This window comes from Marmota monax, unplaced genomic scaffold (genome assembly GCF_021218885.2).
Source record: "Marmota monax isolate L192 unplaced genomic scaffold, Marmota_monax_Labrador192_F-V1.1 WCK01_AAM20220418_F8-fsc00014, whole genome shotgun sequence".
Taxonomy (NCBI): Eukaryota; Metazoa; Chordata; class Mammalia; order Rodentia; family Sciuridae; genus Marmota; species Marmota monax.
Genome location: NW_026695222.1, coordinates 13,994,207 through 14,021,991, shown reverse-complemented (window position 1 = coordinate 14,021,991; position 27,785 = coordinate 13,994,207). Strand labels below are relative to the sequence as shown.

General features: G+C 47.8%; 1 protein-coding gene across 6 annotated transcripts in view; it reads right to left on the bottom strand.

The window, feature by feature from the left end:
* Positions 1-1,623: 1,623 nt before the first annotated feature.
* The window catches only part of Dnmt3b (DNA methyltransferase 3 beta), a 38,756-nt gene continuing 12,594 nt past the window's right edge, over positions 1,624-27,785 (bottom strand). Inside the window, exons 2-23 of one of the 6 annotated variants that reach the window (XM_046433804.1) lie at positions 25,224-25,389; positions 24,169-24,230; positions 22,557-22,661; positions 20,940-21,068; positions 20,229-20,435; positions 18,622-18,780; positions 15,825-15,932; positions 14,793-14,937; positions 14,239-14,298; positions 12,783-12,908; positions 12,635-12,679; positions 11,487-11,566; positions 11,117-11,229; positions 10,508-10,691; positions 9,961-10,045; positions 9,397-9,542; positions 9,026-9,116; positions 8,281-8,429; positions 7,527-7,612; positions 5,507-5,576; positions 4,651-4,769; positions 1,624-3,148 (exon numbers count right to left, since the gene is read on the bottom strand). In XM_046433804.1, the coding sequence (XP_046289760.1) occupies positions 3,007-3,148; positions 4,651-4,769; positions 5,507-5,576; positions 7,527-7,612; positions 8,281-8,429; positions 9,026-9,116; positions 9,397-9,542; positions 9,961-10,045; positions 10,508-10,691; positions 11,117-11,229; positions 11,487-11,566; positions 12,635-12,679; positions 12,783-12,908; positions 14,239-14,298; positions 14,793-14,937; positions 15,825-15,932; positions 18,622-18,780; positions 20,229-20,435; positions 20,940-21,068; positions 22,557-22,661; positions 24,169-24,230; positions 25,224-25,383 (2,571 nt within the window). In that variant the 5' untranslated portion in view covers positions 25,384-25,389 and the 3' untranslated portion in view covers positions 1,624-3,006. Of the gene's footprint in view, positions 3,149-4,650; positions 7,613-8,280; positions 8,430-9,025; positions 9,117-9,396; positions 9,543-9,960; positions 10,046-10,507; positions 10,692-11,116; positions 11,230-11,486; positions 11,567-12,634; positions 12,680-12,782; positions 12,909-14,238; positions 14,299-14,792; positions 14,938-15,824; positions 15,933-18,621; positions 18,781-20,228; positions 20,436-20,939; positions 21,069-22,556; positions 22,662-24,168; positions 24,231-25,223; positions 25,390-27,785 lie in introns of all 6 variants that reach the window. The other 5 variants (XM_046433800.1, XR_009225816.1, XM_046433801.1 and 2 more) reach the window with 5 other exon arrangements.

The following is a 27,785-nucleotide window of genomic DNA, read 5'->3' as shown; positions in this document are numbered from 1 at the left end:
GTAAATAAAATGTTTTTAAAAGGGCTGGGGATGTGGCTCCTATAATCATGGTAATCAGGCCTCACCTCAGGCTGCTAGAATTCCCTAATAATAAAAAGCAGTTCTCATTTGTGCTTCCCAAACGTTGAATTACTAGATTCCACGTATCAGCCCTGGGAAGGGCTGCTTTACAGCTGGGTAAAACAGGGCACAGAGGAGTACAGCCCAGGTCTCCAGCCAGTTGCTGGGTGAAGGCAGAACAGGAACTCTGTCTGGCTCCATGGAGGAAAACAAGGACCAAGTACAGCCCTGGAGCAGAGACTTGTCTATCCAGTACTGAACCCCAACACCACCATCATGAGATGGCAATGTCACAGACCCTGGACACAAACCCACAAAACTGCTTCAAAAATTTCCTACATGGGATGCAAACTGAGCTCTTTACATTATGTTCTCCCATTGCCACAGGCCAGAATCACTGGGATCCAACCATGGACCCATCTTGAGGAAACACAGGACAGTTTCTGATGCCTCCCCCAGCCTGCTGCACAAACAGATCAACATACCCCAGGACCCCTCACCTGGAGGGCTAGTCCACCTCTTCTCTTGGGATTCCAAGGCCGGGGCTGTTTGTTTTGCTTCATCCTGTCCTGGCATTTAGAGCAGCACTGTACACAAGATGACTTAATTGGGCAGGCAGGGCCCCTGGGGTCTCTTACACCTCACGGGGAGGAGGCCAGGCCCAGCCGCTTGCTAATTACCAGTTGTCTCACCATGGCAACTCACACCTGGGCTGTTGTAGCCAGTGGCAACTTTCTAATAACACATTTGGTTCCCCATCATTCCACTCCCCAAGCTTAGTCACTTAACCAACTGTGGGCAAGACCCTTTGGAAGCATGGTGGACCAAGGCGTGTAACCATAGAGAAGGGCATGATTGTAACCCAGGTAGAAAAAGTATCAGAGTCTGTTTGGTGCACAACAGATTAACTGGTGGCCAAGAGGGTCCCATTCACATCTCACTCCTTCCCTTTCTGCATTCACTTGTTGACAAGGAGACGTTTAACCTCAGAGATGTTTGTCTGGGGTCCATGATGGGCTCTGGCTTAATGGCAGACACACATACAATAAATCCTCAAGGAATAGTCTGGGATGTCAGTTCACAGAGAACCAACCACACTCTATCCCAACCAGGACGGGTGGAGAAGGACAACTTGGCAAGTTTGGAAGAAGTGCCAAGGAAACCACAAGGAGAATCAACCCTGGGGTTTCTTGGTGGATATCAGATTCCCAGATGTCTCAGCTTTCTTTAAATGAAATAACCATGTTTGGGTACCAAGGTTCAGACTAGCTCAGTGTGGTCAAGGAAGAGCACCTTCAAAGTCCTAGAGCATACATTATAAACTGAAGGGGGGGACCAGCAATCAATTGTCACAGTCCTCCAGGGGATGCAGAGTTCTCAGGACACTGCGCTAGACACCAAGGGCCCATGTCTTCCTGGGCTACTGTCCTATTCCACACTGTTGAATGAATGAAATGACCTATTTCCAACACCAACCCTTCCACTTTGGCCAGGCCCTCCCATAGCCCACCCCCAACCACCCGACCTGCAGAAGAACAAAAGGAAGAACAAAACGCCAGCCTGTTATAGAGAAATACTGATTTTAATTAAACAGAATAAGGTAAATTCTAGGCATCCGTGTCATCTTTCAGCCTAAAAATTAGCAAAAACAGTTGAAAACAAGGCACGGTTTTTCCCCATACTTGTGTTATGTGGCTCCAGTTACAAAAAAAAAAATTTTTAATGCAAATGTTAAACATAAAAATAGAAGTCTTGAGAGTATTTTTAAAAAGTGTATAAAAAGCCAAGGTTGTCAAGGTTGTTCCTGATTCTAAAAATAGCACCAGATAAGAGGAGTAAAAGGTGTTAAAAACCACTACAACAGCATTTCTGAAATGCAGCTTGTCTGACCTCCCTTTCCCCTTAAAAATGACGTTATCATGGAATAAAAAAGGATTTTAAAATCTCTGGAGGAACGATGCAGCTTTTATTGCAGCTTTCCCCTGCCATCTCTTAGATGAGGGGCAAGTGTGAGGAATGAGCTTCTGTCCCTGAATGTCCAGAAAGGATGAGGAATGTGAGCATCCAGGTTCTCATCTGGGGACCTGTGCCTGTCGGTGCACGGATGGGGGGGGGTCTTACCTAGCTCAGCCCCCTCCTTCATGCCCCTCATACAGGAAAGAGGAAGATGACTGAGAAGCTAAGTTCTCCTACATAATATATGGCAGCTTATATAATTCCGGCCCACCCCTTCCTGAGTGCCCCAGAGACTTCTATTGCAGATTCCAGGAGGGATTTAGCTAAGGGGGGCTCCTGCCCTTGGGTTTATGGGGAGGGAAATCGCCCTGAATGAGATGATGATGATGATGTCATCCCTGCTGAATCACCATCATGGTGAGAAATACTCTAATGGCTAATGGCCTTGGACTGAGACAAAGGGAATGTGGTATCATATCACAAATAGGTATCACTTCCTCTTCTGGTAGCCCTAGGGAAAAAACATTCATGCTGGACCTTTAAAATGTCCCTCACCATCTACAACTGCACACAGAGCTGTAGACACTTTAAAAAGTCTTGCAATCAGTCTTGTGTGATTTGGCATTCTAACCTGAGTATATGAGGGCTGTGGGTCTGTGGTTTTGGTATCTTAGCCATTGTTTCTCTGAGTGGTAAACCCAAGAGGGAGGAAAAAAGCCATTTTACTATCTACTTCAAGTTTTAGAAGAAAAAAATGAGCACCGTGTTTGGCTGCTCAGAGCAGCCAGGTCGGAATTGTGCACAAGGGGGTGGCACCTTGGCCACCCCTGCAAGAGAGGATCAGGAGGCTCTGCTCCCAGTGAGCAGGAGGACTAAGGGGAGACCCAACACAGCTCAGCTGAGGGCAGAGGGTGCCTTTAGGGATCAGGGTGCCTTCTGGGTCCTGGCTCTGTCCCAGGAACCCTGGTGCCCCAGCAGGCCTGGGTAGAACTATTCACATGCAAAGTAGTCCTTCAGGGGGGCGAAGAGGTGTCGGATGACGGGCACACTCCAGGACCGACCAAGCAGCTTCTGGCGGGCACCACGGCCCATGTTGGACACATCCGTGTAGTGCACAGGAAAACCGAAGATCCTGGGAGGGCGCCAGGGGGAAAAGACAAGGAGTGAGAAGGGCCCATCCCTCTAGCATGCCCACAGCCTCTGGGGAGGAAATCCTCCCTTCCCTTAACTCAAGCCCCCTGGGCCCACAAATAACCCTTTGTTGAACACCAGGAGGTCCAGATGGGCTGGTTCCTCAGAGCCCTTGCTCATGAGATGGACGCAGTGGCACATGCCTATAATCCCAGCAACCTGGGAGGCTGAGGCAGGAGGGTCATGAGTCCAGCCTCAGCAACTTAGTGAGGCCCTATCTCAAAATAAAAATAATGGCGGAAAATGTGTTTCAGTGGTTAAGCATCCCTGGGTTCAATCCCAGTACGTGTACACACACACACACACACACACACACAGGGGGGAGGTCAGGAAAACTTGATCAAATGATCGTCATGAGGCATGGCTCCTCCAAAATCATGAGTTCAAGCCCAGCCTCAGCAACTTAGCAAGACCCTGTCTCAAAAAAATAAAAAAGGATTAGGATGTGACTCAGTGGTGAAGCACCCTTCGGATCAATTCCAGACACAAAAAAAATTTTAAAAATTAAAAATTAAAAAAAAAAACAAAACCCACAATGATTTTCCATCAGACTTGGGTACGTTACAGTGAATATATCTAAGCATTCCAGTTTTGTCCATAGGGATTTACCTGGCCTCTTAAAAAGCTACAGATGTGCTGAATTGTCCAGGTTTAGAACCAGTACTAAAAATAAAAATCAATGGACCAATAACCGAAAGTGTGCAACACCCCAGGCCTGTGTCTTGCTTTGCCATAGCATGTACCCTGGGACAAATATCTATAGCAACCCTTCCATCATATCTTCACCCCGATGTGGATACATTCATGAGTAACATTGTTATCAGTTTTCTCTCTCTGCCAGTCAGAAGTTACTTCAATACCAAGATATAGTGAAAATTAAAAAAAAAAAAAAAAAAAAAAATCAAACCAGAGTTAAAATATCTAGAATGAAAATATTGTTATGAAAGTCTTCTGAATATAACCAAAATGTAAGGAGGAAAATTCATAGCCTTTAACATGACTTGCAAATAATAATTTTGAAAAAGACAAGTTAGACCAAAATGGTAAAAACAAAAAAAATTTACATCCAAGCTGGTTCTTGGTATCAAATTAGAAGAAGGTAGAGACAGACTGTGGCTGAGGAGGAATCAGCTAGAGAATGAGCAACTTTGCACAAGAAAGAGCAGGTCTTTAGCTGGTCCCTCACACACCCTAGGCCCCGGGACAAGGAGCTCTCAGGGCAGCACAGGCGGTGCCCGGTGATGCCCAGTCTGCTAATCTCAGGTTCCTCACCACCGCCCACCACTTCTGCCCAGAAATAAGGGCTGGCTCTATAAGGGCATTTCCACCAAACCCACACACAAGGCTGGGAAACTGTGGAGATGTGGCAAGCACCTGCCCCTTGGTGCGGCTGGCCTGGACGGCTCGTTCCTCCCCTTTCTGCCGCTGTGCAGCCTTGCTCACCTTTCGAGCTCAGTGCACCACAAAACATCTTCTTTGCCATTCATGACAACAGGGAAAAGTTGGTTTTTCCCCTGTTTGATGGAGTTGGACTTGGTGGTTATTGTCTGCACTTTCTTTAACTGGAGAACAAAACGATATATCACGGAGTAAGCACAGCAGGAAAGGTTCCAGGTGGGATTCAAGGCTCAAAAGCCCTGAGAAAAGATGGATGGAGCACAGAGGGCAGGTGTGTGGGAGACGGGGCAGGGTAGAGCTGGCAGCCAGAGTGAGAAAAGGAGCTCACGAAGGACAAGAACATTGTGTGCTTCCCACAAATGCCAAGAAGGTAAGGCGCAGCAAAGACCAGCCTTGAGAGAATGAAATGAGCACCAGGTACCTATGCATGAGATCACCGGGAGGGGGGGCCAGGGCCAAGAAGACAGAGTTATTATAAATAAAAGGCAGCCAGAGTTTGGAGAAATGGTTCTTCGCTTGATGCAGACATGGAGAATTAGGTTCACAGACGTCTTAATGTATTTATCTGTGATGTGACAGTAAATAATTTTTTTGCAAGAGCATCATTTACGTTTATTACTGGAAGGGCCAGCTGAAATTGCCTCTTATGTATCCAGCATTAACAATTGGAGGCAAGTTGTCTGTTTCCCACAGTGATTACTTGTTTATCAAGAATGTCTCCTACACTTAAGAACAGAACAGTTGTGTGGGAGAAAGAGGCCCAGTACCACAGTCACATGGAGAGAGGGGAGTAGACACCAATAGGACACACCACCAAGGTCACTTTCTAAGTACCCGCCTTGGGGTCACCCAGTGCGCATTCAGGAGGGTGGTGGGGCGGCCATCTGGGAGCACACCTTACCTTTGCAGTCCTACTGAATTCCAAGCAGTCCTGCAGCTCGAGCTTATCATTCTTTGATGCTATCACAGGCCTGGGGACAGCCAAAACCCATTACTTTCTACCCTCTGCAAAGGCCTTGCTCAGGCCCCTCCCAGGGTGGGAGGAGGGAGGGTCTTTGCTGCAAAAATGGGTCCAAGCAGTGAACATGCTCCTGTCATGTGATGGGCAACACACTAGGCCTAAGGACTAGTCTGGGTGCCAAGGATGGACCTGCCGCTGGAGGGGACGGTCCAATATCTGCAGCTACTGCCTCACCTCCTGAGTTTTGGCATCGGTCAAAGCCATGCTACCTCTGAGGAAAGGAGGGAACAGTGGACAGGGAGACAGAGATTCCCTCGGTTTGCTCATTGATCAAGTCAAGCCAGCTCCATGGAAGGAAGTGCTGGCGGGGAAACCAGGGACTCGTGCATGCTAGGTGCTCCAGAACTGAGCTTCGGTTTTATAGGAAGAGCTGGGGCTGGATTTTGGTGGGACTACTTGATACACCAGGACAGCAAACAGAATTGATGGCTCATTACTGGGGATGCAGGCTGAGGACGCTGGAAGGTGGGGTGAGCCCCACGGGAAAGTGATGGGGAGGTGTCACATAAGGATCAATTGGGCTCTTAACAGTTAACTCTGGAAACCTATTTTGCAAATAAAGCAAAGCAAACAGGCCCAAGAAGGGCAAGGGACAGACGCAAAGCATTTGAGCAGTTCCAGGGCGGAAAGGCACAAGACATCTGCAAGCAGAGTGGCTGAACACAGGGCAGTCCCCGGTTATTAAGGCCAGAAGGAACTCGTACATGAAGGTGGAAACTGTCCACTGAGGCCGAGGAACCACACAAAACCTCTCGCTAGACTGCAGACCTCCTCCTCCTCACTTTCTAGGTTTCCAAAGTCACCCTATTCCTGTCCCTCTATTGCAACAGGGCAGGGCAAAACCACAGACTAGTAAAGACTAGCCTGGTGTGACTTACACAAACTAGATGATTTCAGGTCTCAGCCCCTGGTCTCTGCTCGACACGCACCCATAACCCCAGAGAGCTCGGTGGCAGCACCCATCGACTCACCCACACTCCACCAAGAAACGGGATACCTATGAACCTTCCCAAAGCCCACCCCCAACGTGAACCTGTGATCATCCTTTAGCATATCAATGTGTCCAATCCTAGATTGGCAGCAGCACAATGGTGTCTGGGTCTAAACGTGAACATGATACCATTTGATTGGCTGACGAACCAATTAAAAAGATATGATATCCAACAGAAATTCTCAGAACCACTCTAAAACCCCCTCACCTCTACTCACATTTTGGTAAATGCCAGAAAATTATCATGCTTCCAACATTCCCTAGTAAAAGAAGGTGTTTCAAGCTAACATTTTCCCAGAACTGGGATGTCAGTTGCCACATTTTGCATCTTAATTAACGAGTTGTTCTTAAACCATGAATAGACACAATATTCAATCCTTGGCAAAACCCCTTGTTGTGGGTCTATCTAAAGAGATCTGAGCTAGCTCTGGTAAAAAAAATGCAAAGGTGGAAATGTTAGGAAACCTCAGGGAGATGTTTGGGGCCTACCATTTATCATCTCAACTCTGTCACACACCTGGTCCAGATCCTTTATTTCAAGGGGAATGGGAATCATAACAATTTCCATGTCCTGACGGGTACTGTTATGGCAGCTGGGAGGAAAGGCAGAGCCCAGAAGGAACAACAAGAGGCATCCCTGGCATCAACATGGCTCCAGCACCTGGCACTCTTAAGAACCAGGCCTGTCTGCTCACCATCAGGAACAAATAAGTAGGCCTCAAGTCCTGGCCCAAGATTCCTTGAAATACCAAACAGGAATCAGCCCTGAGATACTGCAGATTGTTCTGAAGCCCAGACTGGGGTTGTTTCTCAGTACAGACAGCACTTTCTAGAAGACTGGAATGTGAAAGCTAACATCTGAATTTCTCTTGGCTGTTACCTGGGGTCCCACTAAGAGTCCCCTGTTACCTGTTCATCCCAGGTAGGTTTCCCCAGAAGTATCTAGCCCTGTGAGCAGCAGAAACTTTGATGGCATCAATCATCACTGGGTTACACTGCAGAGACAGAGAGAAGGGGAGCTGCTTGGAGACCACATCAGATGCCAGTGGTCACTCAGAGCAGGGCGTGAGGGATGGATGCAGGTGACTGAACTGCTTCTGGCTATGGAAGAAGGATGGATCTTCCAACCAGGATATAGGCCAAGATCCACCTGGTGGATAAGGCCATGGTCAACCTATTCCCGATGGACAAAGGGAACAGATCAGACCTTCAGATTCTGAGAAAAGGTACCCCCAAACAGCAACTCATATTACAGATCTGGCAAGTAGAGATCCGGGGTTAAAGAGGGCATCTGGGCCATATACAGCTCTGTACCTCTAGCTGCCAAGTTCAAAGAGCATCAGGGACATAGGTACCTCCCTGAGGCTCAAGCTATTAACATTTTGGCAAACACAAAAAAGTATTTAACAGGACTTGTTGTCTATTAAACAGAACATAATTTAATTTCCCGGAATCCTCAAAGCATCCATTTTCACAACAAGAACATTGAGTCAAATTTCATAGCAAAAGCAGAAGGTGGCTGCATTGTCGCTGATTTCTGTGGGTTATGGGATCTGGTCACAGCCCAGCCAAGACCCTGGGAAACACCAGCAGTTTATACTGCCAGCAGGGCCTTCCCTGCCCAGGTTGCCTTTGACCACCAGAGCCCTCTGGGCATCCTTACCTCCAGGAACCGTGAGATGTCCCTTTTGTCGCCAACCTTCATGGCTACAACATTCTCAAACATCCAGAAGAATGGCCGGTCATCCCCTTCTTTGGGGCGTGAGTAATTGAGCAGGTGGTAGAATTCGAAGAAGAGTCGGCCAGTGCCCTCTATGCCCAGACAGGAGAGAAGGGGACCAATCAAAGCCTTCAGCAAAATCCCCAGAGTTCTTTAAAACCACAGTAAGGACAGCACCATGGGTTCATCTCCCTAAGGTCTTGTGGAATGACTGACTAATAGCTCAGGGTGGAAAATCTGCTTTCATAAAAATGTAAGGAAGATCAATGGAGAAAAAGAACAAGAGAAGGGAGGGAGGGAGAGGGGGAAAGAGGAGGAAATATGGAATGAATTTAACAAAATCAAGTTATAAGTATATATAAAGATACCAAAGGGAACAATCAGAAATAAACAAGGGAAAGAAAAATCAATAGAAAAGAGGACGATGTGGGAGGAAGACAGAGAAATGGATATTGAAATCAAATTCCTTGTAGGCATGATTTTGTCAAAATGTACCCAACTGCTGCTTCTAACCATAAAAACAGGCAGGACAGTATCCTTTCTTTGTGGGTCAAGGATGTACAATGGGGTTTGGACAGGGCCTGAGGCACCTAAAACAAAGGTTCCTTCTCAGGAGGTTCCACTGGACCAGACTCAGGTGTTGCCTGTGGGAGACAAAGTTGTTATGGGACAAAGAAGAGCTGCTCACCATACAGGCCTTTCCGGGCAGGATTCACATTTGATAGGTCATTGCATGGGCTTCCACCGATCACCAAATCAAATGGACCCCACTCTTCAATCTGAGGGACCAAAAGAGACAGGCTCAGGGCAAGAGTATTTCCCAGGGAACTACCAAGAAAACCTCCTTCTAGAATCTTCCCTGGTCAGCAACTCCAAGGAAATGCACTCCTCACTACTGCCCAAGATGGAAACCAGTCTGTGGTTCGCTTTTGTAGTAAGTAAAAGACACAGGCTCTCTTCTACTAGAAACCCCGAGGCTCACATGGGAGTAGGGGACTTCAGGGTATAGGGGGCAAACAAGAGGAGAGACAAGCCCACCCGGGGAGAGGTGACCCTCACATTTTTCTTTGTGATGTTCCTGACGTCATTCACATATTTGATGTTTCCCTCGTGCTTCACGGTTCCAACGGCGATGGATTCTTCACACACTTCTGAGGCGACATACTTTTCCACTTTAATGCCCAAGTCTTTGAGGACCAAGTAACCTGCACGGGGAGAGGCGGGCACTTGAACACAATGAGAGCAAGGGCAGAACAGCTGGCTGGCCACGGCTTCCTGCCCTGGCAGAACAAGGACACTCCTCGCTACAGTGTAAGAGTCAGCGCACGCGAAGGCCACGGGGCACCAGGCAGAGGCTGTGTCTACTCCTCCTGTTGGAACTGAAAATTGGAAAGAGCCAAGACGGTGGTAACTGTCACCTGACTGATGGACAGTATATTTGTGCAGGTGGATTGAAAAATTAGATGCCTGCATAGAATTAAAAAACACTAAAACAGGACTCAGAATGAGGGAGAAGGTAGAATAGGAAGAGAAGCCACGGGCAGGGCCCCCGAGGACATCCGAGGCCTTGAGACTCCCTGGCTGCTCACCCTTGTGGAAGCAGAGCCTCCCTAGTGAACTTACCTGTGGCAATTCCATCGAATAGTGACAGGACTCTAATGGGCCGCCTTTTGGCTGCGGGAATCGCAGGGTACAACTTGGGGGCCTCCTGCCAGATAAGGAAGGAGGGTCACAGAGGTGAAGGAGCAGGGGGAAGACTCAACCTCTGAGGAAGGGAAGGGATGACTTTCAGAGGGGTCCAAAGCCGGCTGTGGCTGCCACAGAAGCTTTGATGAGAACTGGCAAGGGAAGACACCATGTGCCACCATGCCCGGGGCAGGGGTGGCCGCTCTATTCCCAGGTAGGAGGCCCGGCCAAGCACTAAAGGACAGACCCTCAACAGCAATTATCTAGGTGCTCTGGCTAAAAACAGCAAAAAACTATAAAGAAAAAAAAATTGAGATGTCCCAGGATTCCAGGTCCACACTGAGAAGCCAGGGACAAAGAGGCCTCCTTCAGAGCAGGCTGCCTGAGGCCCTGAGAGGCCACTTTTACATGATCTGATTCCCTTAACACCTGCATTCTTTTGAAGGCTATCTTCAGACCAGTGGCCCTGGGGCCTGTGGCTTACGTATTCAAGCCCCATGTCGCTGGTGAAGAAGGTCTGCAGGCGGACATTCCAGTCCTTCCGGCGCCGCAGGACTCCGTGGCAGCGCTGGGGGAGACACATGTAGCAGCTCCAGGGCTCCTGCAGCTTGGCGTCCTCCGCTGTGCCCTTGCCCACCAGCACCTCCAGACACTCCACACAGAAGCACCTGTACCCAGTGGCCAGGGAGAAGCTCTGTGACCAGGACGCCTTCCCTAGGTAGATGGCAACTCACTGCCTAACAACTTCAGCATGAACTGCAAGGTCCCGCATGATGTGTGCCCTTGATTCAAAAAAGGACGAGTATGCTCTGCACTTCTTATAATTCCTACCAATGGACAAAGCTCCAGAGAGGGAGTCTTCCCTGAAGCCCCCTGACCCACTCTTCCCCATGGGGCAGAGCACATCCCTGTTTATCCATTTCTAGTCCTAGGACAACTACAGTCAGCATGGCACACGATGGCTGTGCTCACGACTTCCACTTCACCTTAGCTCTCGGGGTGCAGGCCTGAGATTGCAAAAACAGGCAGCTGTCCCAAGACTGCAGGAACTGCCCCGGGGCCTGAGGATGTGCCCATAGGGCCCAGTGCTCACCGGCAACAGCTTGTGTTGCTGCAGAGAAGCAGCTCACGGCCCTCACAGCACACGGTGCAGTAGGACTGATAACCATCGTCGTCGTACATGTAGAACAACTCAAGGAAGCGATCCTGCAGTCATGGAGAAAAGTCCGTGAACAAGTCAGAGGTGGCCTGGTATCCTTTAGGGGACAAGGGCTCTGGTTTGCAAGCCATTATAGATGAAGCTCTCTACTGGGCCACCCTCCCCTCCAAAAGGAAGACTGCAGGGCGCTGGAGACCTGGGAGACTTTCACTAATGCCTGTGCAAGTACCATCTGCAGGGAAAGGACCTGGAAGATTCTGGAGACAGGAAGAGGCAAGTGCAGGGCAAGGGGAGGAGGACTTACCCGGCACGTCTGGCAAAGCCCCCCCTCAAAGAGCGGGTGGAAGGACACGGGGTTTTTTCTACCACAGGACAAACAGCTATCTGTAAGAAAGACAGGGCCACAGGTTATGGCAATTACAGCCGCAAGGCCAGTTTGAGCAATCACTGCAAACTTGCAGTGTGCCCATCCCACAGCCTGGGCACGCCAGGCTCACACACACAAAGGGCAGGCCAAACTGGATAACAATAGCAGCCCCTCCCACAAAGGAATATGTTTTGAGGACCTGGTGGGACAAGTTGGCCATGGTATGGCAGCAATTTGGGAGGCTGAGATAATCAAGGCCAGGCTAAAAATTACCCCTATACAAGGGCAGAAATTTGGTGCAATAGCACTCCTGGGTTAATCCCTTTTTCGGGGGGGGGGGGGGGGGTAATAACACTGAAGCATTTGTAGTGACTCCAAATAGCTTTTGATGGCTGAGGATAGGAATTGCCAGTGGCATTTCCTATACAACACAGAGCTGTAATCTCTGAGCCCAAGTCCCCACCAATATGCTATTTTTGTCCTGGTGTCCTATCAGTAGGTCTGAAGTGTTTCAGTGACTTCTTGCCACAAACCAATCCTTCTACAGTAAAAGGGTCTCAGGTTATATGGATAACTATAGGTTGAAGGTTCCAGAGTGTCCAGGGATGCTCCAAAACCAGGCTTTCCCTGGGCTAGGGACTACCTTTTTCCTACTCAACACACATCTGTGGACTAAAGGGCACCGGGCTGAGGAAGAAGGGGCTTGCAGGTACTTCCTCCCGTTCATTAGGTCTGTATCATTAGGTCTGTTCTGTGTCTGCTGAACAGAGTCACTAGAGAGTGACAATGACAGTGTGTGCCCACCATTCACCTAAAAGCTAGTTCCTGGAGGACCTTGGTTTCAGGCTGTCTTGGCTCAAGTGCCTGCAGTTGCATTCTCTCTTCATACCTCCCTGCTCGCTCAATTAAAAATATTTCTCAATTTAAAAATTTTTTTTAAATTATCCTACTCAGTCTATACAATGTTCCAACAGGGACACAAAGGAGGACAAGGAAGCCCTGATTTGAGCCCAGATCTGTGGGAGAACCCAGGCAGGCCTTGGGTAGTACCCAGAGGGGAGGTAGATGGGGGGGGTCGATGTTACCTTCCAGATTGTTCTTGTTGTTGGTAACATCAGAAACCATTTGTTCTGTTGAGGAGAGAGGGAGAACGTGTAAGGAGACAACAGGGTTGTGTTCTCATCTGCACCCTCCTTACAGGGTGGTCACCACCTCCCCTTCCCCAACAATCACCTCGGCTCTGATCTTCCTCTCCACGGTCCTTGCCATTGTTATAGCAGTTTGTCTTGAGGCGCTTGTTTGGGGGACAGTGGTCAGAGGCAGCTGAATCATCAGTGGTGCGTCTTCGACTCTTGTTCTCTGTGAAAGGCAAGCAAATAGCAGCCGTGGCTTGATTGGAGGAGGATACAGGATAGGTGGGCCCCCGGGCAGACCACACTGTGCTGAAAACCATCTACACCTAGGGCATCACAGGGGACTTAACACTGGATGGACATGTCCATGACAGGCCACCAGAAGAGGAGCCAATCTAAAACCCTATCCCAGGTTGCAGGATCTTTCCTATGTGGGGGGTGAAAGAGCATGTCCTCTTGGACTCGCAAGAGGAAGTATAAAATGCAATCCACAGCTAAACCCTGACACATCTACAAGTGCTGTCCAACACGCTGCCCAGCAGTCACATGTGGTAACCAAGCATTTGAAATGCAACCAAGTGACTGAAGAATTTCCTTTGTCTTTGAATATCAACTGAAAATCTGGTAACTCATTTTAAAAAAAGTTCATTTGATATTAATTTGACATCTAAATCTACATTGGAAATGATCTGGTTAAACTGCATTCAATTGACAATTGATATTTGTATTTAATTCATCTATACTGCATCAACATTTAGCATCAGAATGAAGATGATATATACTGTATGCATGCCTACAATCCCAGCTTCTCAGGAGGCTGAGGCAGATGATCGCAAATTCAATGTCAGGCTAGGCTACATAACCCTGACTCATAAATAAAAATATAAGGAGTTGGAGTTGTTGCAGCTCAGTAGTAGAGAACCCCTGGGTTCACTTCTCACCACCAAAAAAGAAAAAAAAAATCTTAGAATGTAGCTCAGTGGTAAACAACCTTTGGTTCAATCCCAGAATTAGGGTATATAGGAAAATCTATAAAAATACTTAATTTTTAAGAAAGTACTAAACAAAGGTAAAAAATCAATTTTTATATTACACTACCATTAATACTACAAACGTTATGTTAAAATGTACTAAATTTTACATGTCCCCTTTCAATGAAAACTACTAGAAAATAATATGGTGGCTCCTTTGTTTAAATCCCATTCAGTTTTCTATTGAAACATAAAACCCCATTAATTTAACCAGAGTTAACTTTGACACTGCCCTTGAGAAAGAAAATTATATAGCCATCAAAATCAAAAGTACTCTTTTAGTGACAAAAATCACAATTGATAAGTGCTTAGACAATGAAAATTGAGAAATAAAGGGAAGGCAGTAGGAATCCAAAAGGGTTCAGAAAAGGCTAAGGATGTGCAACCCAACAAGATAACCTGGGGGAGGGAGTGAAGGGGGAGTGAGGGGGTTCAGATTGAAATTTGATTCTTTTCCAGTGACCATTGCATATGCCAAGAAATTGAAAGAGCAAAGAAAATAGAATATAGATGGGAAGGGAATACCGTGTTTCCTTGATTCTAACTTCCTACTGCCTGCACGACGCACCTTCGATTTATTAACCACTTTGTAGGGGAAACAAAACAAAACAGAAAACATTAAATGTATGGATTGTTAAGACACATCCTGCATTTCAGGAAACCATGGGTATAATGGTGGAATATGGTTATTGGTCAAAATGTTTAGGGTGTCACATTTAAGGTTTTCTCCAATGACCAATTTAATAATTTTTTTTCCTTTAAAAAACGAAAGGATGCTTCCTGCTTATTCAACTTTTTATGAGATTCAATCTCGGTTTTATGTGTATGACATTAATTTAGCATGAAAGTGTCCGAGGAGGCCAAGAAAGCCTGGAATGGCCTTCATCTGCGCTAGATGTTTCTCACAGGCCTGGGTTCACAGGACACAGTTCACAGGCCACGGAGGTGGGCCTCTGAGGAGTCTGGCTGCAGATCAGCTGGGTGGGGCATGGGCAGGTGGGGTGGCACGGTCTCTCAAGGGCTTCTCCCACCAGCAGAGGCAGCTGGCAGTGGGCGCTGCCTCAGGGACTCATTCCCACCTGGTTGGTTGTTGTTGGGTTTGAGGCCCTCGATCCCAGTGGGCTTGAAGCCCCCGTGGGCCCACTCCAACATGGGCTTCAGCTGGTCCTCCAAAGAGTCTCCAGGGCTGCTGGGGAAGGTCTTGCCAGCTCGTACCCTGGCTTTCTGCCAAGATATAAAGGCAGAGTCTGTGGTGAATGGGGGCGGAGATACTGCTCACCAGGGCGCACCCAGGGACTCCCCCTGCCAAGGCCAACATTCCCCTTGACACTGGACCCCATTCATAGCAGGACAGCTGTCCTGGGCTGTACCACGTGACCTGGGAAGGAAGAATAGCCTGGGCAGGGAGACAGGCAAGAAATCATGGAACTCGGGGTGGGAGATGGTTAGTATTGTATCTTGCCCTATGGAAACCAAGTATGATCTCTTTCCTGTAGGGAATGAGCTTTCTTTTAACCAGAGGAATCAGAAAGGCTCTGCCACTTTGTGACAGTGGGAGTCTCTGTCAGCTCTACCTTAACACCTCTGTACCTCTTTCAAGATGGATAATGAAATGAAAATGAGAATGCAGTCAAGCATCCTTTATTACGTGGACCATTAGGCTTTGCAGGTGTTATTCAGAGAAACTAGCTGGCTCAGGAATGTCACATGAACCAAAACAATGTCAAGGCAAGGTAGATAGGAGAAGGGAGAGCACTTAACAGTTCACATGTGATACCATGGCCCACAGACAAGGTGGCCTGAGGTGCTCTCCAATCTTGGCCTTGAACCACTCCACAATCATGGAGCCAGGGGGAGCTTTGAGGTCTCTGGAGAAATATACTGACATGAATCAACCTCCCACATACACACCGTTCCTGATTCAGACACTAATAATGACAGGCAGCAGGTGGGAGACCTCCCAATCAGGACACCAACACTGGTGATGTTCACCTCCTCTCTGATGGCACTGTGCCCTCCAAGCCATACTTGGCCTCTCAGTGACCTGAGCTAGCTCTCAGTAGACCTCGTTTCCTCCAGGATGAGGACCTCACTCCCCACTCCCATGTTACCTCCAGGGCCTGGTACATGGCCTTCCTGTATGACACCAGTTTATTGAAGGTGGCCTGGTTAAAATGCTGACTGAACAGCCCCAAGGCCACCAGTTTGTCTGCAGAGACCTAGAAGAGAAAGACATCATCAACATCTACCTAACATCTGTAACTTCAGGAAGGAAGATTTTCACACACTTTATGTGATAGCCCATTCCTGGGGACAAAATTCACAGATGTCAATCCAGAAAGGAAAGAAAAAAATATATATATATAAGAGAAATGGTACACAGAGTCCTGATACAAATAGAGGCAGCAATGGCACATTCCCCTCCAGAGGTGGGGAACAAGATACTCAGAAGGACAAACTAGGTATATATGTTGAGGTGTGAGGGGCGAGATCATTTTCCCAGGAACAACCCTGAGGCTTGGGTCTGTAATTCACTGTGCATACATTTTGTGTGAGATGTTTTGCTTCCCTCATTCCTGAATAAGCCTGGTAGTTTTCTCTTCAGCTTTGGATTAAATAATTTCAGATATAATCAATTTGATCATTTAGTTATTTGATTTTAGGTATTGCAACTTGACATGCCAAGTCCCCAGGCCAAGTGGGAAATGAAAGTGTCCCAGGCAGCTGATCAGAGGTACAGGACGCATGTGCAGTGCCGTGGTCCTGAGAGTGCACTCCAAGGCTCTCCTCCGTTTTGTACACAGAGACTGATCTTCATGAAGAGGTGCGGCCACCATTCCTGTAGAAATGGCCAACTGCTACCAGCTGGAGCCACCCACAGGCATGCACTGTGCAGGATCTCATCCCACAATTCCAACAGTCCCATAATGACTCTTTTTGGCATCAGACCATATCATGAAAACCATTTTCAATGTCACTGGGTCAAGACAATTCTAAGGAAGTAACCCTCTCTGGACCACGGCACTGCACAGGTGTCTTGTACATGTACATACAATCAGGGGCTTCGTGGCTAAAATAAGCCCAGGACACTTGTCCTTCTGCTCCCTCTGCTGGTCAGAGAGGACATCTGCATGCAGTGTCACCAGGCAGTCACATGTCTGATCCGCCTTGGGGAATCTCAGTGTCTATGAGAAGTGGCAGGAAAGAGGCCAATTCATGGAAAAACTAGAAGCTAGAAACCAGGAACAAATTAGATGATAACTCATTCCCACATTTGCTTTCATCTCGCCCAGCTTGTTAAATAGGAACCTCATAAAACCTGCTGGGAATTAAAGGTTGGACTGACTTTTTGGTTGTTTTTGAAAGAATACTGAAGATTGAACCCAGGGCCACATTGTTGGCCTTTTTTTTTTTTTTTTTGGGTAACCCATCTCCCTTCTTATTGAAGAGAGGCATTTAACCACTAAACTACATCCCAGCCTTTTTTTTATTTTAACAAAGGTTTTGCTAAGTAAATGCTTACAGCATCACTAAATTGCTGAGGCTGGCTTTGAATTTGTAATCCTTCTGCCCCAGCCTCCTGGGCCACTGGGATTGCAGGCATGCGCCACCAAGACAAGACATTCCTAATTTGAGATACAGTCTCACTAAGTTGACCAGCCTGGCTTCATACTATAAAATTATAATTATTAGAAATATAGGCCCACCAACAGGTAAGCACACAGGTGTTGATTGACATTCCTAAGAGACCATGTCAGAAAAGGTCTTCTTCCTGCACTACTCAAACCAAAATTTTTTGCAGATCTCTTAACTGCACCGCAGGGCAGCGCGGGTGGGTATGGAGGATTGAAGTCGGGGGCACTTGACCACTGATCCACATCCCCAGCCCCATTTTGTACTTTATTTAGAGACAAGGTGTCTCACTGAGTTGCTTAGAACTTTGCTGTTGCTGAGGCTGGCTCTGAATTTGCTATCCTCCTACCTCAACCTCCCAATCTGCTGGAATTACAGGCGTGTGCCACGACTCCCGGGTTGCTCAGGCTTTCTACAGGAGATAAAAACGTAATATAGCCCCAGTTGATACAGCATAAATGAGGCCCTGGACCCAGCAGTATTAACTATTGAGGCCCAGCACATCAATAGTTAAAAATAAACAGAGAATTCCAGCAGAATTCATGGTCAAGGAAAAATTTTTTAAATGGTTCATATCAATCACCAAGAGGCTCTGAACTATAAATTTCTCCTAACTTGCCTCAAGGCAACCTAAACCCACCTATAGGGGCGAGGCAGGGGTGCCCACCACACCCCCATTGCAGGCCTATATGAACAGATGGTGACCATCCCTTCTGACCTTTCTAATGAGTACATTTGGGTGCCAACCCAGGAAGATACCCCCTAAAATCTCAGATAGGTATATGATCTGCCCCAGAGAAATAAATCCAATAAGTAAATATAGCCTGGTGAATCCAGGACTTTCCACCCCTCGCTTATCCCCTTTGAAAGTGCAATGAGCTCTCTTGCCATAAACTCAAGTATCTGCTTAGCAGGTGAATACAGGTAAGCAGGGAGTACAGGTAAGCAGGTGAATACAGGTAAGCAGGGGAGTACAGGTAAGCAGGTGAATACAGGTAAGCAGAGGAGTACAGGTAAGCAGGGGAGTACAGGTAAGCAGGGAGTACAGGTAAGCAGGTGAATACAGGTAAGCAGGAAATACAATAAGCAGGGAGTACAGGTAAGCATGGATTACAGGTAAGGAGGGAGTACAGGTAAGCAGAGAGTATAGGAAGATTCTGTCCTTACAGAAGACTGCTGCATCCTTCTGCAGAAAGATCGCAAATTAACTGCCTAAGGAAGGAACTAACACTTCAGATCTACACGACTTGAGATTATGCCTTGCGCTGGACTCACCTCAGAGAACTTGCCATCACCAAACCACTGGACCCATCGCATGCCGGACATGGCCTGGCGCTTGGAGGTAGCCTTCCAAGAAACCACCATGGCAGGCCACCAGGAGAAGCCCTTGATCTTGCCCCATACCAGGTCCCCTATTCCAAACTCCTTCCCATCCTGGAAGAGAAACCACATAGAATAAAAACATTTGTGAAGACATGTCAACCTGGCCAGCTCCTCCTGCCCCTCCACTGACCCCCTCAGCAAAACAAGCTTGGTGCACAGATGTGAGATGTCACTGGTGGGGAGCTCAGACGGCATGCCTAGCATGTGAGCAACCCCGGGCGCATACCCAGCCGCAAGGAAAGAAAGGAACTCATCAAGTGTATCCACAGTACAATGTCCTCTGACATAACGCACAGAGTACATCCTGTACCATAAGTACCTCCATGGGAAGGGAGGCTTCACTCAGCAACACTCAATTAAACCATCGTCCAGATCCCTGCATGCATTAAGAAGATGAAAGTAAGCAGTGCTGGCAATCTGGCATACAGCCAGATATAACTCTTGTGATTATAAACATATGTAGGGCATAACTAAAGCAATTATAGCCGGGCTACAATCAAATGCACAAACAGAAACCACATTATGTACTATGTGTTAAACACAGTACTTACATCTATGTACAAATAAGTGATGTTCAATTCACACAGTAACTCTGGTGCCTGACTTAAAATGTCTCGGGGGGAAATGGGAAGGACCATGTTGTATATAGAAAATTTAGAATTCAAAAATGGTAAAAATGACAAATTGTAGTACCACTGGGTAGTCTTTAAAATTTATCAACAATAGGTCAGGTGTGGTGATACACCTGTAAACCAGCAATTTAAGAGGTTGAAGCTGGAGGATAAAAGCCTAAACAACTTAGTGTCTCACAAAGGATTGGGGACTCAGCCCAGTGAGAAAGAACCCCACGTAACCCCCCCAAAAAAATTATCAACAGTACACAGGCGTGGTGGTGACACATGTCTATAATTCCAGTGATTTCGGAGGCTGAGGCAGGAGAATTACAAGTTCCAGGTGAGATTTAGCAGTTGCCCAAGACCTTGACTCAAAAATAAAAACTGGGAATGCCTGAGTGTCGTGTGACTGCCTGTAATCCAGGGGCTCAGTAGGCTGAGGCAGGAGGATCCCAAGTTCAAAGCCAGCCTCAGCCACTTAGCGAGACTGTCTCAAATAGAAAAAATAAAAATAAGAGCCTGTGGATCTAATCCCTGGTGCTAAAAAATTAAAAATGTTTAAAAATAAAACCACTGGGGATGAGCTGGGGATGGTGGTGCAAGCCTGTAACCCCAGCAACTCGGGAGGCTGAGGCAGAAGGATGGAAAATTGAAAGTCAGCCTCAGCAACTTAGCAAAGCACTTAGCAACTCAGTGAGACCCTGTCTCTAAATAAAATACAAAAAAAAGGACTGGGGATGTGGGACTCAGTGGTTAGTGCCCCTGGCTTCAATCCCAGGTACAAAAAAAACACTGGGGATGAATGTGGCTCAGCGGTAGCAAAGCCACCAGTGGCTGGCGCCTGTTCTTACATTCGGCATCCTGGGGCACCTGCAGGAGGAGTACCTGGTACTCAGTGTTGTCGGAGTCTCTCCCCTCTGCGTCCACCTGGGAGGTCTCCGAGTTCTCCTGCTGGCTCTCAGCTAGGCTGGCGCAGGGGGTACTGCTGCTCTGTGGTGTCACATCGTCCTCCGTGAGGTCGATGGTGAGGTAAGGAGTGGACGGGGATGGCCACGGCGTACCTGGCGAGGCTGTTGACCGCCGCCTTAGGGACTGTGGATGGAAGGACACAGTTTGCGTCACAGCAAAGCAAACCAGGTGATTGGAGACCAGTGATTCCCCCTGTGGCTTCCCAAGTAGCAGAAAGAGGGAAGAAAGAAATTGAGGAGGTTCAAAATCACCCAGGACAGTTTTCAAAGGAAGAAGTGTCATTTAAGTGGTGAAAGTCATCACGACCAGAGAAAGGACAATGTCGGGTAAGTGCCAAGAGGCTGCCAAGCCCCATCTGAGAAGGGGGATCCTGTAACCACCTATTGTGTCCCCACTGGAAAGAGCAGTGGAGTTTTCTGGAACAGAAGACACTGAGGCGACAGGACAGTTCTGGAAGTTCCACCCAAGAGCAGGCCAGGAGATAAGTCATTCAGCCCGAGGAGAAGCTTTCCAAAACCCAGGAGAGAAAAGGAAAATCAAGGTCCTGAAAAAGAGCCGTGAAGAGAGGACACGGGTCCTGCACCAGCCATGGGTTCTCCCCGGGAGCGGCTGGGCAGGGGCACCAACCCTGGTAGCCGGGAACTCCACGGGAGACTCGTCCACGTGACTGCGGCCCTGGCGGCCTCGGGTGGGATGTGGGAAGGACTTGTACCTCTCCCGACTGGAGGCACTGTTGTTGCTATTTCGGGTTCGGACCTGGAAGCAAGACAGGATAGGCACCAGGCCTTAGGTGACTGGAGGTATGGGGACTGGATGGCAAGTCATTCACTAGCTGGAACAGAGATTGCTACAACTATTTTGAATAGCTTGGTGTTTGTTAGAAAGCTAGACATGTGTGTACTTCGTGTGACCCAAGAGTGCATTTCCTAGTGCACACACCTCGGGGACACTTCCACAACACACACATCAGGAGAGAGGAAGAAAGCTCCTGGCAGCCTCGTTCCTAAAAGCCAAAAGCAGAAGCAATCCAGTGTTCATCAGGGGGCCGCACAACAACCGAGGACACCTAGTGGTTGGAAGGCAGTAAGGAAGTTGATGTGCTTTGCTAGTCACAGCACACAAACCTGGCCAGAGGAGACCAGCAAATGAGGATAAATGCACAATTACCAAAAACCACACTTTTTTCCCCCCAAAAGGAGCATAAAGCCAATTATTGTTTTTCTCAGGAAGGCCAAAGCTCTCATCCAGGAAGGAAAGGCCATTATACTACACTTTCTCAAAATGGTATGAGTTTGAGTGTTGCAGCCCAATTCCAATTCTATGTTTGGGGCTGGAGATGTGGCTCAAGCGGTAGCACGCTTGACTGGCATGCGTGCGGGTTCGATCCTCAGCACCACATACAAAAGATGTTGTGTCTGCCAAGAACTAAAGAAGAAATAAATATTAAAATCTCTCTCCCAATCTCTCTCTCTCTCTCTCTAAAAAAAAATTAAAAAAAAGACGATGTTTAATCCTGGAAAGTTACTGGAATCTTTGTGTGTCTAGAATGGGGATTATAGAGCTAGGGACATAGCTCAGTGGGTAGAGTGCTTGCCTCATATGCACAATCCCAGCACCACAAAAAAAATAAAACTGGGATAATTAGCCAAGCAGGCCTTTAATCTCTACAATGAAGTTAAAGGAGGCAGGAAGGCAGCCTCACAACTTAGGGAAACCCTGTCTCAAAATAAAAAGGGCTGGGAATGTAGCCCAGTGTTCCTGGGTTCAATCCCCCGTACCAAAAACAAAACTAAATTAAATACACATATTAAACTGGGAAAATGAGACTATAATCCATGTCTGGAAGTCAGTCAGTCAGTAAGTGTCTGCCTAGTCTCTAGGGGCTGGGGGATCATGAGTGCTAATTGACATCCCATCCTCAGACGTTAAATTCTGCGGTAGAGCCACAGCATCTATCTCCAGAAATGACAAGGGCCCCGGAAGTGACTTGACAGCTGAGCAAGCTGTCTACTCTGAAAATTCTATATCACCCTACCATTTTCAAGAGAGGGCCAAAAAAAAGATCTTGAAATCTGCCATAGAAAAGATACCGCACCTGAAATAAACCTCCAAACTATGATAATTCGTGAGTCTGGCTGTGATTTCCTGAATTTTCAATACATTTGTTCACCTGTCTTCCATGTCCCCCCAGGGGGATCGACCCATCCCTGGTGGGAATCCCTGGGCTCTGCACGTGGGACTTACTGCTGGGCTTGCAGAGCGGGTCCTGGTTTCCCGGAATAGTCTTGGCATCACAGGAGCCTCAGAGCTGTCCCCATCTTCTTCACCATCTGCTTCCCCTGTCAGATCCTTTTGAAGGAATAAGATCAATTTTTCAATGTTAAGTCACAGAGGCAAAGTAGCTAAAGACTGGATCCCCAGAAACCCTTCATAAAATTAAGCAAAGACACCAAGAAATATTGTCTAAAGGCTTTTGCATTAGTTCGCCACAGGATCACAGGAAAGATAAACCTCAGTGAATCATCAAGTCACAGGAATAAGATTTGATAAGGAAAATGAGTCCCAGAGGTCACCATGATGAGCAAGGGACACCAGGACAGTTTCCACCACTCGAAGCACATGGGGGAAAATGCACGGAAACTGCTCACTGGAGACACTTCTTGATATAATGACAAGAAGCAATGCCACCAACCCGGGATTGTGTCATGAAGACGCTAGTGCAGGCTCCAGCCGCACCCAACGTGCACAGAGCACAAAAATTGAAACCAAGAGTAGCCAGATGTGGCTAAAGCTTTCAAAAGTCTCATTTTTTGAAATGGAGCCCATTCCCCTTATTTTAGAATTGGAATAATGTTTACACACAGCACAACAGGGTTATAACAAGCCTCAAATAACACAGGCTTAGCTTAGACACAGGAAATCCTCAGATGGATTTCATTACTTTTACTGATAACTAACTGGATAACACAGTAGCATTCCTGAAGCTGTGATCCAGTCTGTTTTAACCCTCCATAGCCTTTGGACACCACCTGGATCCCTTATTTGGTGGACCACCACTAAAACACAACAGATGCCACAGAAAGATGTATGTGTGCTCACTGTCTGACTTCTGCTCATGACTGTCCCCAGGGCTTGCCATGGGCTGGGTTATAGCTCAGCAGTAGAGCGCTTGCCTCTCAGCACCACATAAAAATAAAGATATTGTGTCCATCTTTTACAAAAAAATCCTAAAAAGAGCAACCCAAGGGACAAAACTAAGACTAATTATAAAAGGACATAAATAAACAAACATGATGGAAAAAAATGATGTTGGTAAAACTGAAGAAGTAAAATCTTTAATATTACAGCAGTTCTAACAATTCTTTAAAATCTTGTAAAAAATTTTCTTGAGGCCAGATAACCTGATATCAAAACCACAGATGTGAAAACTCACATCTTCTATTCATTCTATTCATGAGTAAATGAATTTCAAAACAAAATCTGCCAGGCTCAGTGGGGCACGCCTGTAATTTCAGTGACTTAAGAAGGTGAGGCAGGAGGATGGAAAGTTTGAGGCCAGTCTTAGCAACTTAGGAAGGACCCCATCTCACTAAGGGCTGGGAATACAACTCACCCCAGGCTCAATCCCTAGTAACACAAACACACACGCAAAAGAATTATGAATTATGTCATAGCTGTCCAGGTTAAGAAATAATTTCATACACAGGAAGCATTCAGGAAAACAAAACTTCTCAATTTAGTTTGGGGAAAAAAAAAGATTAGCTTCACTTGTCAGTAGCAATTTGAGCCTCAGAGACCTACTAGATGGATAAAAATATTATAGCTAATGTCCTGGAAGGGGAACATGGGAAACTACCTGAGTGTAGCTGATTAGGCTGGAGACCTCCCTCTTGGACAGGCGGGAGCTGGATCTGCGGCCTAGGGAGCAGAGCAGAGTTTAGGAGCAGAGTTTCAGAGCAGGCCCCCGCCCGGAGCACAGCCTTGCTGATGGCTGTGGCTTGAGATCTTGCGGACCATGTTGCCTCGGGAATGAACTCTCAGGCCCTTGGTACTCTTGTCCCTACCATGGACTCATAAGCAACAAGGCACAGAAACAAAATCAGATCGAAAACAGTTCTGAGGGGAGCCATCTGAGTCTGTGACCAAGAACTGCATTTAAATGAGGAAGTCAGGTCCCTTGCTGGTAGGACACTAGCTTAGCATCCGCACCAGGCCCTGGGATCAGATTCCAGGCATCACTAAAATCCATCAATAAAGGCTGGGACAGGAGGATTGCCAATTCAAAGCCAGCCTCAGCAACGAGGAGGCACTAAGCAACTCAGTGAGACCCTGCTTCTAAATAAAATACAAAATAGGGCTGGGGATGTGGCTCAGTGATGGAGTGCCCAAGTTCAATCCCTGGTACAAAAAAAATAATAAGTCAACAATTCTGCATCTGCCGTTTCAGCCACATGTCCAAAACACAGACATGTGGCTATTAGGGTTAACAATGTAGAAAAAGGCCACTGTCACTCTTGCATTAACAGAAAGTTCTAGAGGACAGCACAGAACAGGAAGGGATGGGGGTGGGTGGTGTGAAAACCAAGACAGGCAGAAGGCCTAGTGAGGAGGTCTGGAAGTGCCACAGGGAGGGTGCTGCAAAAGCAAGCCTCAGTCCCAACCACAGGCCTGGGAGAGGGGCTGGGTCCCACTGTAGGAGGGCCAGAATCTTGGCCTGTGGAGGCAGGATCACCCTATGACATGCTAAGTGTCCCTCCCCTCAGAGTCCCAGCTGAGGGGAGGAATGGGAGGGGCTGAGGCAGGGAGAAGGAGGGGCTTTGGCTGGCCACATCCTCCCTGGGCTGAGGTCAGTCTGCAGCGCCCACCCAAGGTATCACCTGACCCCCCCCTGACTCCCATCTGGCTGGCCACCTCTGATCTCGGGTGAGCGGATAGCCTCCAGGATGGGGGGCGAAGGGGCGTCCTTGGAGTCGGAGGACTGGTCACTGCTGGCCCCGTTGATGAGAATGATGGAGTCCTCCCTCCCGCTGGCGCCCTCCTCTTCACTGAGGTGTCTGGTATCCCCCTTCATCGTTTCCTGTGGGAGAAGGCCAGAATGGGTAGTGGAAGGGAGGCAGGGGCATGGATTAGCACAGCCCCCATCTTCCTGACAGCGGCTTGATGTCCTCAGGGCAAGGGAGGACCTATGACCCAATCTGAGGATGACATCCTACCCCAGGACCCCACCCAGACGGCCCCCCATAGTCTGCCCCCTCACCAAACTCGGAGGCTCAGGACTTGGTTCCATGTGGCCAGGCGGCCCCGAAGGCTCAGATGCCAGCACCCCGGACAGAGGAGTGGACTGGGGCTGGGGTTTGAGGCTCAGGCTGCTCTGTGCAAATAGCTGGCCCCTTCAGACAATGCCATTTAGGACCTAGCTGGCCAGGCCTGCCTGCCGCCAGCCTCAGGTCCCTCTGCCCCTGGCCCCTTCTCCCTGCCCAGCCTCTGCAGGGCCTCAGGAAGCCAGAGCATTATTTTCCCTCCTGACCCCTTTGTTTGCTCTCTCCCTTCCCCTCAATCTCCAGGTCCTCTTCCCACCGCCCCCTCCTCCCCCACAGAACCGCTTCTCTCCTCTCCATGGCAGCACAAGCCCCGCCTAACCCCATCCTCAGGGGCCCATTGGTCTGCTGGACTGTCACTCACTCCCCTCCTCCCTCACCAGCTGGGGCTTGGAGTCCCAAGTTCCCAAGAAGAGAAGGATGGAGGAGGCTCAGGAGCAGAGCCTGGGCTGTTACAGGAGAGGAATGCCCCACACCCCCACCCAGGCTTGGCCTCCCCATGCTGTCCCTTCTGTCACCGCAGTATCACCAGGTCAATCAGCTAAGACACCACTCATGGAATGTGGAAGCTGAAGTGTGGCCCATTCCACAGAGCCAGCACTAATTAGACATTTGTTGGACACAAGAGTCTGCACCTTTCTCCCAGGGAGACTGTGGGCTCATTTTATGCAAAAAGAAAACTGGTAAATGAAGTTCATCTCCAGAGTCAAAATTCACATCCAAGCATCAATGGTAGATCGCACCCCGCTCAGTGGTGAAGCACTCTTGCCTAGCATGCATGAGGCCCTGCATTTGATCCCCAACAACACAAAAAAAAATTTTATCCAAGGACTAGAAATGTGCCTCAGTAGTAGAGCAGTTGCCTAGCATGTGGGAGTCCCTGGGTTCAATAAATAAACAAATAAGAGGGATGGGAGGGGGGTGCCTGGAGTTGTGGCTCAGTGTTAAAGCCTAGCATGCATGAGGCACTGGGGTCAATCTCCAGTACTACATAAAAAAAAGGGGGGCCACTATTGGGTACAGACCATATTTAAAGTCTCAGGGCATGGCGCCTAAATCATTAATTTCCAGGTGGGCACAGTAGCACATGCTTATAAATCCCCAGATTAATTGGAGAGATTGAGGCAGGAGGATCACAAGTTAGAGACTAGTCTCAGCAACTTAGCTAGAACCTCAACATTTTAGTAAGAAAAAATAAAAAGGGCTGGGTGAGGCTCAGTGGTAAAGTGTCCCTGGGTTTAAACACTAATACCAAAAAAAATTAATTAATAATTAATTAATTTCAAAAAGTCACTGGAGGCCCTGGGGCTGTAGCTCAGTGGCAGAGTGCTTGCCTAGCCAAGTGTGAGGCACTGGGTTTGATCCTTAGCACTGCATAAAAATAAAATATAGGCATGTGGACCAACTACAAGAATAAAAAAAATTTTAAAAACCCACTGGAGCTGGGTGCAGTGACAAACGCCTATAATCCCAGAGGCTTGGGAGGCTGAGGCAGGAGGATCACGAGTCCAAACCCCAGCCTCAGCACTTTGGCTACCCTGAGCAACTCAGCAAGACCCTGTCTCCAAAAAAAAAATACAAAAAAAAAAAAAAAAAAAAAAAAGCCGGGGAGCTTGGGGTGTACTCAGTGGTTAGTTGTCTTTGGGTAAAATCCCCAATGCCCAAACTCACTGGCTTTTGTTCTTTTTCATCCACCTTCAGTTTGCAAAAATAGAGCCTAGGAGCCGGGTCTAGGCACTGGGCAAATGGCGCATGCCTGTAATCCCCGATTCAGGAGCCTGTCGCAGGAGAATCTCAAGTTTGAGGCCAATCTGGTAAGATTCTGTCTCAAAATAAAATATAAAATGGCTGGAGATATATCTCAGTGGTAGAGTGTCCCTGGGTTCAATTCCCAATACTACAAAAATAAATTAATAAATAATGTTAAAAATTAATGCCTCGGTACAGAGCAAGGCTCTGACTCCCCGATTCCCATCAACAGCTCTAGAGGCTGTTTGAGCCATACAGCTCCTTCCCTAGAGGCCTGTCTTGGAGAAGCATCCAGATAAGGTCTCACCTGGCCCTACCTGATAACCCAAGCAAGCTCCCCGCCCAGAGTACCTTCTAGAAATAACACCTGGGGCAGCCTGGCTGCGGGCTGTATTGACCCCACTTC